Below are 12,265 nucleotides of genomic sequence, written 5' to 3' on the forward strand. Positions count from 1 at the left end.
ATAGGTTAAGAAATAGTTGCATGCTTTATTCATTAATTAATGTATTCATGCTATTTGCATTCTAATATTTTATTATTTTTTTATTGTTATTATTTTTTTTTTTAAAAAAAAAAGAGTACTGACCAGTTAGGACCTATTTGGTTAAGATTTTTTTTTTAAAAAAATTGAGTTTTTAAAATATTATCAACCAAACGAATTTTGTATTCTTTTTTATTCTTTTAAAATAGAATTTATTTTCAGAAAATTAAACCAAATAAATGGTATACATTTCAAAGAAAACTGTACCGCTTTTATGCTAATTTATGCTTATTTCAAATATTAAAAATTAAAACAAGACCTTATTTTATTTTATTTTTTAAAGGTAAAACAAGACCTTATTATAGATTGGAAAAGCAGCAACATTTATTTGACAAGTGCCTTCAAGTAGTCATCACGTACTGAAAGAGGAGGAAGAAAACAGAGAGGAGAGCAGGAAAGAAATGGATATGGGTTTGAGGGTAGAAAGGTCATTTCAATAGTCAATTTGGTCAATATAAAAGTCAGAGGGTTAAAAATGTCAATTCATTATTATTGGGGTGTCTTTGGTAGCTCTATCAAATTTCAGGGGATATCTTTATCTCAAAATAGGCAAACTTTTCTCTCCTTGTTCTTACCCCAAACCTCAGGGGTGTCTTTATACTTTACCCTATCTTTATTTATCGTAGCTGCATGTAGTTGGTGAAGATCTTGGAATGTGCTTAACTGGAAATTTTACTTGTGTAATTTATGTTACATTTGGCAGAGGGAAGGATAGGAGAGGGATTCCATTGTTTGGTAGAAGAAAAAGAAAGGGGAAGGGTTTGTTTTGCTTCCATCCAAAAAGTTGGAGGAAGATGATATTTATTACATTAATTTAGAAAGATGTATTTGCCCGCTTTTTAATGTTTTAGTTATTTATTAAAGAACAAGATTTGCCTACTCACCGGTCTCTACTTATCCCTAATGTAGTCTAATTACAAATGCACACATAGTCTGTTATTTCAAAATAGATATAAAAATATATATATTATATAAGGAAAATATAGAGGGTGACTGAATTTATTTCCAAAAAAGTTATTTTCCTTATATTTTAATAAATTTTGAAATAACAGACTATATGTACATTTGTGTAGAGATTACCTGTTCACCTGTGAGTAAACAAGTCTTGTCCAAATAATAATAGTTATATCATTATTCCTTTCCATCCGGCCAAATAGGAGTGGGATGAACAGCATACTTCCCCACTTGTTCAAAAAAATTTATATGGCATGTCTTGTATGTATACATATATCTACAATGTTTAAATTTACATAGTCTATAGTGTCATAGCAAAATGCTCGTCAAAAAAACATTTTCTTGCACCACCAAAACAACTGAAAGTCAGTTTTCAAATTAAAATTGCTTTAGTATGTCGATTGGCAATTGTTTGAAAACATATATTGGCACTCTCAAAAAATATATACATATATATTCGACTTCTTGAAGACATATATCACACAAAAAGGAGTCTGGAACAAACATATACTGGTTTCAATAGAATCTGAAAGAACGATGTCTCAAGATTGGCCTCAAATCCCCAACAATGCTTTACAAAAAAACAAAACTAAAATGTCAAAAACTATACTTGTTTGTCTAGACTCTAGGGTCTTCGTTTATGTATATGATATTTAAGAAATTGCGTCAAAGAACTTAATTCTAGATCAAGCACTGAAAGGGATGAGAGAACAGGGACTTAAAAGAATTCCATTTCTCAGAATTAACCAACCAAAGAATCTGTCAGTACGTGCCATCTAGGTTCCATAGGCGTCATGTTATAGCGCTGCCATTACGCCCTGTCGTTTAAGTTCTGCAGCTTTACCACTGCCTCGGAAGTAACTGTATATTTGCTGCACAAAGGGGTACAGAAAGACAGGTCTGATTTAAGAACATGGTAAGAAGAAAGTGCTACGAGGAGCATAAATTGAAGCCGGATTATTGAACCTGGAGAACAGATACGCTAAGCAATGATTCAAGACAGAACAACCCAAAACCAATAAAGTAGAAGACCTGCAAGTAAAAAGCAAGTGTTAATTACATCAGGTTATGTCAAGATTGGCCATCTACTTGAAACCACTAACATGAAATTCTTTAAAGGATCCATTTCTTCTTGGTCAGTCTTGCATATTATTTAAATATCTGAAATCACCAAAATCTATACGAATAAGCTAGAATTGGTAAAAGTCAACAAAATGAATTCAATCTGTTCTTAGTTAAAATTTAATACGAAAAACTAACACTTACCCCAACTAAAAGATTATCAACCATAAATTCTAAGGCCGGCAAGATTCCTCTGTTACACAATCACAGCATACAAACATCAGTTGCATGATACAAAATATATTTATTTCTCTGTTACACAATCACAACATACAAGCATCAGTTGCATGATACAAAATGTACACTCGTGCATGCACAAAGGTTTTCCCTGTATATCGTTTGGCTTGTTTAGTACGAAATGAGGAATCTGATAAATGTAGTTTCCTAATAACTATTGACTTTATAGTAATGAGACTAATTATAAATTGTAACATCCAATGTTGGTTGATGTGCTTCATCTCGATTCCTAAATAGGACAAACATGGAGACCTTGGTTGACGTACTTCATGGACATGGCATATGTACAACATGGATCTGTCCACATGTCAGATCCTAAAAAAGTAGAACATGGGCACGGGCTGGACACAATATAAATATGTTTTTATTTATATACATCTATTAAATAACATGATTATTTCCACTATAGAAAATAAAAGCTTCATTGAACTCACAGAAAAAAGAAACAGCTTCATCCAACTCAGAGAGAAAATAAAAGGCCCATTACAATGAATTTATTTCCACTATAGAACAAGTAGTTCTCATTGTGTAATTCAGTGACAAATCCAGACTCATCCAGTACACCTATCATGACCTAACATGCAGAAATCCAGAATCAGTCCTTGATAATTTCCAAGAAATCTGAGGGGAATGCAGATGGCTATGCAGTGAACGGGGTGCGGAGGGAGGAGGGCTAGGGGGGACCTAATTTTTTTCAAATTCTTGTTTAATAAATATATACTAAAACTAAAATTCTTGTTTATATGAGCTGAAGAGAGAAAAAATAAAATTACACTAATAACTCCTCATGTTTAATAAATATAGACAAATTTTCCTTGTCAAACATTTTTGTTAGATGGTGTTCACAAGAAAAATATCTAGAATTATATGTTAATATCCATCGGAGAGTCTTGGGCGCACTAGGAAGGAGGAAAAATTGAAGTGTTATGAAACCAAGATGAAAAAAATGCCAATAATAACAATGGTATCATATATGCTAATATTTTTAGTTCTCAATTGTTAAATGACAATTCATATAACTACTCCATGTATAAGTTTTTAAAACACTATTCCATTTTGTTCTTGATAATCTTGTTTTATTTGAACTTGTGATATTTTTTTTATAGTTAAAATAGTACTTCTTTTTCTTAATCTTCAACCAAGGTACGTAAAAGGAAAATTAATTCTTTTAACAATATTTTCTCTTTACCAATTCTCCTTTTACATTAACTTATTGTTTCCTCTTCTCTATTTTTTTTCTTTCTAATATAATTTTCATCACTATTTATTTAGGTTGCATTTTTCTCATTTTTGGATTATATTTTCCTCAGTATATAGTAAAATTGATATTAAAAATAATATATATATATATATATATATATAATTACACAGAACTAGTCCCCCCACCCCAAAATAAATAAAATAAATAATAATAAAATTTTCTGTCTCTGCCTTGACAGTGCGCAACAGATCAGATTTGATCAAGCAACATGAGACCTACCATAATTCATAGCAAAATAGATTGATTGCCACATCTTTTAAGGCAAAATTTTGGGAGAGACAAAAGGAGCAGCAACCACTTTGTTTAATGCCATGTTACATGAACTCCAATATGTGTTTCAGGTCCCCAGATCCAAGGAAATATTCATACAATTTATTCTTGTTCTTTTATTTTCTAGAATAAAATAATATTTTCACTGGAAAGCAAAAGGAACATAATAAAATTTTATGTATAATTATATAATCAATTCGAATTGTTGCATATGTTTGTTACGTGCATGTCCAACCATATGTGTTAGACACATATTCCATACCCATGTCCACATATCATGTGTCCAACATGTGCGTCACACATTTTTTTTATGAGTCTGTAGAATGGGTTCAATATCTGAAAGTTGTGGATCATTACATGAGGCTATCATGTGCTCCAACTGTTTCCCTGGTACTATTGCAAATTTTTTTCCCGGAAGGATGGTACTATTGCAAATTTTTTTCCCGGAAGGGTGGTACTATTGCATATTGTTATTGAAGATATTAGATGCATTGATGATGGAGCAGTATGTCAGTGTCTACCTCTTTTTCAAGTATATCACTATGAGTATCGGCTTCTTTGTTAAGAGTCTCACTAATTTTTCTCAATAGACTTGAATAAACAAAAAACCAGAAAAAGAAGTGATGCTGCAGGCAAAACCCAAGGAAGCAAATATGACAGAAAACTCACGCAAGAGAGTTTCCCTTGAAAATAATTGGAGGAGCAACTGCAGCGAAGATGCAGAAGGCAATGTGAAACTGCATGGAGGAAAGAAGGAACAGGAGGGAGGCTTCATAAACACGTTCGAAGAGAACAAATTTACAATAAGAATATATAAGAACTTACCAGGTAAGACAAGAAAAACCACCCGAAATTAAGGGCACTATCAGTCCTGCAAAACAAATTGAGTACAAATATATAGCAGAGCATTATCAGGTAGATTCAATGTTTAAGGATAACAGAATTACTAAATCATAAGTATAATGGAGCCAGCAACATGTGGACCAAAAATCATAGATGTAGAGACTTTAAAATGTTTAGGACAATAGAATTACTAAAACATAAATATACTGGAGCCAGCAACATGTGGACCAAAAATCAGATATATAGATGAGAGACAATCATTTTTTGAATCATAACTCATCCCATTCTCTCACGATTAATATACCAGACATGAAACACAATAGAAGCGGATAAGACAGCCCTATGAAGGCTATAAGATCTAGTGGCTATTGACATGTCAATAACGTATTGTAATCCAGGCTCAGAGAGAGATTTCCATGAGTGTTTTCTAGAGTCAAAATGTCTAATCAATATATTATACAATCTATTTTTAAGTCATCAACATCCTCAGGATTATTGACATATTCCTAATCAGGGAAAAAAAAAAAAAAAAGAGAGAGAGATTATCAACATATGATATTGACAATATTATCATTGTATATATAGGCAAACCAAAATATAAACCAATTGCAACATAAACAATTTCTTTGGAATTTTGGATTGCATTTCAATTTCTTATTGTTTCACCCCCTATCAGGACTCAAAAACAGTTCCTTTCTATCTGTTGTCATTCTTAAATATTTTCTGAGTATTCATATTAAACTTCAGCCTTATCAATACCAGAGCAAATTCTTCCCTGTGCCTTTTAGTTTCAATTACAATGAGAATCTCATAATATTTTATCTATTAACTTGGAGCTAAATAATCTTCTTTATTAAGATTTATTTTATAATACTAGAAGGGTAAGGCATGCTATGCATAAATGCTCCATACATTATATGATCTCCCTCTTTCCTTCAGTTGTTACAACAGCACATTAAATTTCTCCCTCCGAAAAAAGGTGGTATGGACGTGTTAAGGAGAATAGTTAAAAAAGGTTTGACTTACCATTCATTTGAGGATTTAGTATACACCCTTACCCAGAAGCAATTCTTCCATCTTATGTGGGAGAACAAAAATAAAATAAATAAATGAAAAAAAATAAAAAAATAAAAAAATCAAGGCTCCAATTATCTCTATAAATAATTGACTGAAAAATGAGGAAATTAAGTTCCTAGTTTTTTTAAATAAAAAAAACACACACACACACAGCAATTAGTTTTTGCCCTCGGAAGACAATGCCTGGAACATTTTCCCATAAAACAGAGCCTCAACACAAGTGAATAAGGCTCTGGCCCAAGACCAAAAAAATATCTATAGCTCCAAAGATGTGTGCTTTGGCTCTCGATATATCCTAAGATCTGTACATAAAAGCATTTCCGAAATTCTCTCACATATAATCCGATCCGCGGGCTTTAAGCAATCAGTCAGATTATATAGGAAACCATTCCACGATCACCCAAATCGATTAAGCATGACATCAGATTTGTGTACTTCACTCTGTGACATTGTGAACACATTCCAAATGATTATTATATGCAATCAAATTTGCATGATACCTTCAGCCCAAAATATCCCATGGAACATATAAAACTAAATGGTTGGATTCATCTTTTGCAAGTACGTACAGAGCCAGGAGTTTCATAGGTCTGAATAGTGCACAGGAACCATGTTACCAGTCTTTGACTAAAATCAAATGAAAAGAGAAAATAATAGTACCTCATAGCACGATAAAGAGGACGATACCACATTATATAGGCTCCTGGAACCCCAGATATGAAGTAGATAATAGAAAGAAGCCAAATTGTTGGACCTATACAAAAGAAAATTCGCTAATAGTATTTAAATCAGTGATATATCAGTGAGAGGTTCATGGGTCTATGCGAAGTAGTTACGAACCAACCTTCCCCTTTGATCCAGGCTGTGGTTGTTGCTGCGATATTCCATAGCAGACAAAATACCAGACCTGTAAAAGGTCAAAGTGTTAGAAAAGCTGAACTCACTACAGACCATCTCAACTGGTTTAAGATTGAAACTAAACTAGAAAACAGGTATTGAACAATGGAAAATTCCACCTCAATCCAAAAAAATTCTATATTGAGCTAAAAAAAATTCCTGTAAATGGATAGGGATTTGAAGTTCACATACCCAACAATGTTGTGAATGCAGCATACTGCATTTTCTGTAAATGGATAGGGATTTCATTTGGAATGTCATGATGAATAATTGGAAAAAATGGAGGCCAATTTTTCGTCTCTAGAACAATTCCAGCTGCCAAACAAAAGATTTTTTTTTTTGCTGAATATGCACCCAGCAAATTGAATTCATTTGATTTGTTAACGTACACACAAATAAAGATAATAATACTACCTTGTGCAGCAGCATCCTCCTTCCGCCTTACTTCCTGCATAACATCATGAAAACTAATACCTGATTAGCATAAGGATAAATTATGCATGAAAGCGCATGAGATAAAAATGTCATATTTTTGCCACAAAGTACACATATGTCATCCAAATATAAAGCAAGATTGACATAGATTTTCAGGAAATCCAAATGGCAAACCCAGTGCACGATGCTCCCTCTAGGATCTGGGGAGGGTTAGATGTACGCAGCTTTACCTCTGCATGTGGAGAGGCTGTTTCCTTGTTTTGTACCCGTGACCTCCATCCAGGTCACAAAGAACAACCTTACCGTTACGCCAGGCTTGCCCTAATTTTCGGAAATACAGAGTACTAATAAAATAAAATGACATATAACTCTGCTATAATAACGTATTCGATGCTAAATTTTTGTTTCACCTAAGCGTCCAGTCCATGAATGGCTAAAATATTATTCCTCCTGGCAAGACTCACTACCACTCCTACTAAAGAGATTTCTCTAGTTGAACTTCATAATTAGCAATCAAATATAGCATGCAGTAGTAAACAATTGAGCTTGAATGGATTTCGTATCTAATTTACAGTGTCTAAGTTAACCATATTCAGAAGTTACCTTATGAATAAGTAAAAGGAAGTACCTGTTCCCTCCTTTTCAATTCAGCCTCCTTAGCTTGAAGTTCCTTCTCCTTCTTTTTCAAATCCTAGCATTAACAGAAAATAACAAAATTAATATATTATGACACAAAATATACAAAGAGTTGCACTAGGTAACCTATTATCTAGAGATCTTTGACCTGCCTTTGCACTATCAAGAGGAATATCAACTGTGGCACTGCGATCATATTCAGCAGGTTCAGGAGGAAGCGGTGAAAGCCTTGAGTTTGCAGGGGGAACATTTCCAGGATTCTGGGTGCCAGCAGATGCAATCAATAAAGCACAAGCAAGATAATAAGATATAAAGAACCAATACATCATGCAAGCACAACTTCCTCTTAGATGCAACATTATGCCCAAGCGTTCTGCCAGAAAAAAGGTTCATCAAGAAAGAGCTAGCCAAGCCAAGCGCTATGCATTGACTATTGACAAAAACATTAAAGGCTCATTTGAGTGAAGGAACAAGGATTAAGTTAGTGGTAGGGTTGAGTTTTGAGACCCCTAATTCAAATATCGTAATTGAGGTGTTTCCAATAAAACTGAAAAAAAATTCTACCTCAAATCCAAAACTACCTTTTTATTGATAATTTTAATTTACAAAATCCTCACATGGAACTAATCTTTTATAAATACTAATAAAGACTGGCTGATGCGAAAACAAATAACCAGAAGGACAGCCACTACCAACCCATCTACCATCATACCAGCCTATCCTAACCATTCTCCACAACAACTTCATTTATGACAAGCAGCACCCCTGCAAGCACATTAACATTCCTAACATGCCACCATTAGCACTACTACAATAATGAGAGGCCACCACAACCACCACCTTAGACTAAACCACAAGCACTCCCTCACATTTAAATTCATTGTGAACCCTGCATCTTCTTTACCACCACAACCTCAGGAACCAAGGAAAACTCCAAACTGACAAAAGAGTTCTAGTCCAACCATATTTACCACCCACTCATCACGACAGCCACTGCAACAATCCATTAGCATTGCAGCCATAGGCAAGCTACCACCATTAATAGAAGTAACCACCACCTCCAAAGCACTGTCACTGCCAACCAACCATTACGGATTACGGAGCAATTATAAGACTTCACAACACCAACACCACCTCTGACAAGCTATCACCACCATAACCCGATCATCTCGCCATTAACTATCACCACAACTGGCAATCTGGCACCACCAAAAAGAACTGTCAAGCACCACCACTATCATCACCATGACTGCAGCAGCATCTACTGCACCAACCTGTATGTCCAGTACCACCGTCTTTACAACCAACATGTCATCACCTTTAGAAGCCATTACCGGCCAACAAAACCTTGAAGCACAAATACATAAAATATACTTAAAATATCCACGAATGGAAGAGCTTATAATTAAAAAAAAGTTCATCTTTCAGAGCTGCCTGCACAAACATCTCTCAAATTGCTCCAAGCAAAAACACAACACTTAAACAATTATAAACTGTTTTTTACTCGTCTTCCTTTTTGATGCTCAAGAAAATTGAGGGAAAGAAAAAAAATGTTGTTTGTGGTTCCAAAAATAGTTAAAACCTCAGTCAATTGCGCAAAGTAGTTTAAGCAGTGTCATGAGAACTACCAAGACTCAAAGTCCAAATTCATCTATTTCCATTTTTACATATAGTTTCCCAGCAAACAAACCAGTAGTTAAACTACGCCTATGGATTAATAAAATACAACAAATGAGTGAAGAAAAAACCATTGCATATAATTTATACTATTAATCGCGAAAAGACCCTCGAGTCAGACGAAGATCAAATACAAGAGAAAGACCAGGTAATTCAAGCAATATATCATCAAAATCAACCATCAAATCCACTTATTCAAATGCATTAGCAAAATTTCAAGAAACCCATGCACCAAAAAACTCCAAACCGCAAGATCCAAACCACAAAATACATATATCTACATATATTTCTCGCATTACATCAAAACCACCCATTCTAATACTAATTACATTGTCTGAATATGTATTTTGGTATAAATTAATACATACATACAAATACATGAACCGCATCACGTGAACTTACCGCAAACGGGTTCACTTCTTCGTCATAAGGAGTAGAATCATAACGGCGAGCCATGAGAGAGAATCAGAAGAAAAGTAGAGTCTTTTGAAACACCAAAAGCTACAAAAACAGAGATATGAAGATCTGAAAAGCGGGACAGATGAATTTGAAATGAGGTTTTAATTTCGGGGTTTTGTTTTGGGGATCAATTGGATGAAAGATGACAGAGAATGTGTTGGCAAAGCGCAGAGGCTTTGGATGGGACGAGGACTTTTGTTTTTGGGTTCTTTCGAGTTCGTTTCTTTCGCAGGAAAAACCTGAAAACAGCACAAACTTTTCGCGGGTGAGAATAGATGCAGGAAACAAGTTTATATATAGTTTGTGGTTCAGGTTCTAAACTCGGTTGGGTCAAATCGCGAGGTGACACGGAGTAGAAACTCGGTTAGATGAAACAAATGGGGCGGAGGACATTAATTGGAAAAACAATTAATATTTTCATAATTTCAGTGAATGAAGAGAGCTCAATATTGACAAAACCATTTGGATCGTGCATTTTTCAAAGTTTAAAAAAATTCAAGAATATAGTTTAATGAGAAAGAACGCTTGCCTCACATTATTTTGAAAGCCTTACTAGTTTGAATTCTCTTTAAGCTCATCGGATATTTTTCAAAAGACTTTAACAATTTGAAGGTTAAATAAAATTTTATATGATGAACTTCACTCAGATACTCAAATTTGTAGAGGAAAATAAATAAATAAATAAATAAGAATAAAAAAAATAATTCTTAATTTACAATTACTAATTAAAATTCAGCTCTTAAACATTTTAGTAGAAAAATTTTTATTTCTTCACCAACTGTGGTGTTTAGGTTAAAAGTTACATATGATATGACCAATTTATTTTCTTCCTTCTAAATTAATAAATGACCAAGAGCATAACTTAATTAAGGTTTCACATTACCCACATCTATACATACATTTTACCCGCACTTGAACCTCGGTACTCTCTGAAATTAAAGAAATTATGGGCTTGCTTGAATAGTAGTTATAAAAACAGAAAGCAGTACAAAAATCTGCTTGATTTAATTTTCAAAAAACTACTTTTTAAAAATTCAGTAATAAAAATACTTATTTTTAAATAATTATAAAAAATTGTTATATGAAAATAATTTTATATTCTCTAAATTTTTAAAAATTATTTTCAAACTTACAAATTAAACAAGTCTACACTATTGAACTTAGATCCCCTTCCATAATAGAACATGTACAATTATTATTAAACGACCAAGACCAAATTTCCTATCTAATTATATACCGTTTGCATCAGAAAGTGACCTGAGTGGCATGTTTGGACCTCTTGGATACTTTGTTTTTTTTCTGTTGATTGTGACTCTCTCTTCCTGTTATGATGATAGCTCTGTACTTTAGAAAAAGAAAACAAAAAATGGAAAAGCTATCCGGTCCGAGTATAAATTTAAAAAGCAGATATCAAATTTGTGTCAGCTCAGTGAAATAAAAGCTTATCCTTTGCAATCACATTTAATGCCCCACATGATGTATTATTGCATAGGAAACGAGACGTAAGAGCATCTCTAATAATTTGTTAAAAAAAAAAAATTATGTATTCTATTAAGATACACTGTCAAATCTCCAAGAGCTTGACCTAGTTTGTAAGGTAACGACCTGAAAACGCTCATGTTCCAGGTTCGAACTCATCCATCGCCATTATAACTCTCAACTGAAATTGTTATTAAGGTGTGAAACCGTCGACAGCATCCCCGGTTTGTAGCCTGAGGTGGGTCCCGAAGGGGCCCTGCCCAGGTGAGTTCCAATGCTAGCCAAAAAAAAAAGATACACTGCCAACCCATGTGTAAAAAGGTTGTGTATTTTACACAACCCTTTTACACAGCCACATAAGTACATTTTCTCTCTCCTCCCCCTTTCACACTCGCGGTTCTCTTTCTTCTCTCTTATTTCTTTACGCCCCTTTATTTCCCACTTTTAGAGCGCCATAAAGAAGAATCTGCAACTGACAGCAAGATAAGAACTATTCGACCATCTTATATTTTTCTTTTTTAATAAAAATAGGTTGATTCATCACTTTCGTTTCTTGTTATCTTCTGTAATCATCGTCGTAGATTCTAGAGTTTTTTTAAATTTTTTATCCTTTTACATTCTATTCTAATGAAATAAATATGTACCAGCCAAAGATTACATATATATTTTAATCACGATTTTATATAATTGTTATTTAATACAATTATACAAATTATTATTATTATTATTATTATTATTATTTTAGTGATTAGTCAATTCAACCGCAATTGTTGTTGCATATTTTTTGTTTTTGTAGTAAGTGAAATATAAGAAAAAAATAATTAAGGAGGATTGGGACGT

General features: G+C 33.5%; 1 protein-coding gene across 1 annotated transcript; it reads right to left on the reverse strand.

Annotated features, from left to right (window-relative positions):
* Positions 1 to 1,510: 1,510 nt before the first annotated feature.
* LOC132310505 (secretory carrier-associated membrane protein 1) lies at positions 1,511 to 10,061 on the reverse strand. Its single transcript, XM_059808673.1, has 12 exons — positions 9,890 to 10,061; positions 7,963 to 8,070; positions 7,803 to 7,865; positions 7,154 to 7,187; positions 6,932 to 7,054; positions 6,687 to 6,749; positions 6,503 to 6,596; positions 4,748 to 4,793; positions 4,592 to 4,659; positions 2,299 to 2,347; positions 1,999 to 2,064; positions 1,511 to 1,904 (listed from the first exon to the last, which is right to left on the reverse strand). The coding sequence occupies exons 1-12, from the start codon at positions 9,941 to 9,943 to the stop codon at positions 1,830 to 1,832; spliced, it is 843 nt and encodes a 280-aa protein (XP_059664656.1). The 5' UTR covers positions 9,944 to 10,061; the 3' UTR covers positions 1,511 to 1,829.
* Between the last annotated feature and the right edge of the window lie 2,204 nt (positions 10,062 to 12,265).

This window comes from Cornus florida, unplaced genomic scaffold (assembly GCF_030987335.1).
Source record: "Cornus florida cultivar Cherokee Brave unplaced genomic scaffold, ASM3098733v1 CherokeeBrave_3.0.0_Hap2_Chr05, whole genome shotgun sequence".
NCBI lineage: Eukaryota > Viridiplantae > Streptophyta > Magnoliopsida > Cornales > Cornaceae > Cornus > Cornus florida.

What these genes read in the sequence shown, in the direction of transcription:
- LOC132310505 (XM_059808673.1), bottom strand. Translation starts at nt 9,943, where the DNA reads ATGGCTCGCCGTTATGATTCTACTCCTTATGACGAAGAAGTGAACCCG. An exon ending in AGCCTGGATCAAAGGGGAAG is followed by an intron (nt 6,597 to 6,686) that starts GTTGGTTCGTAA and finishes TCTTTTGTATAG; the next exon opens with GTCCAACAATTTGGCTTCTT. An exon ending in CCTCTTTATCGTGCTATGAG is followed by an intron (nt 4,794 to 6,502) that starts GTACTATTATTT and finishes TTTGTTTTGCAG; the next exon opens with GACTGATAGTGCCCTTAATT.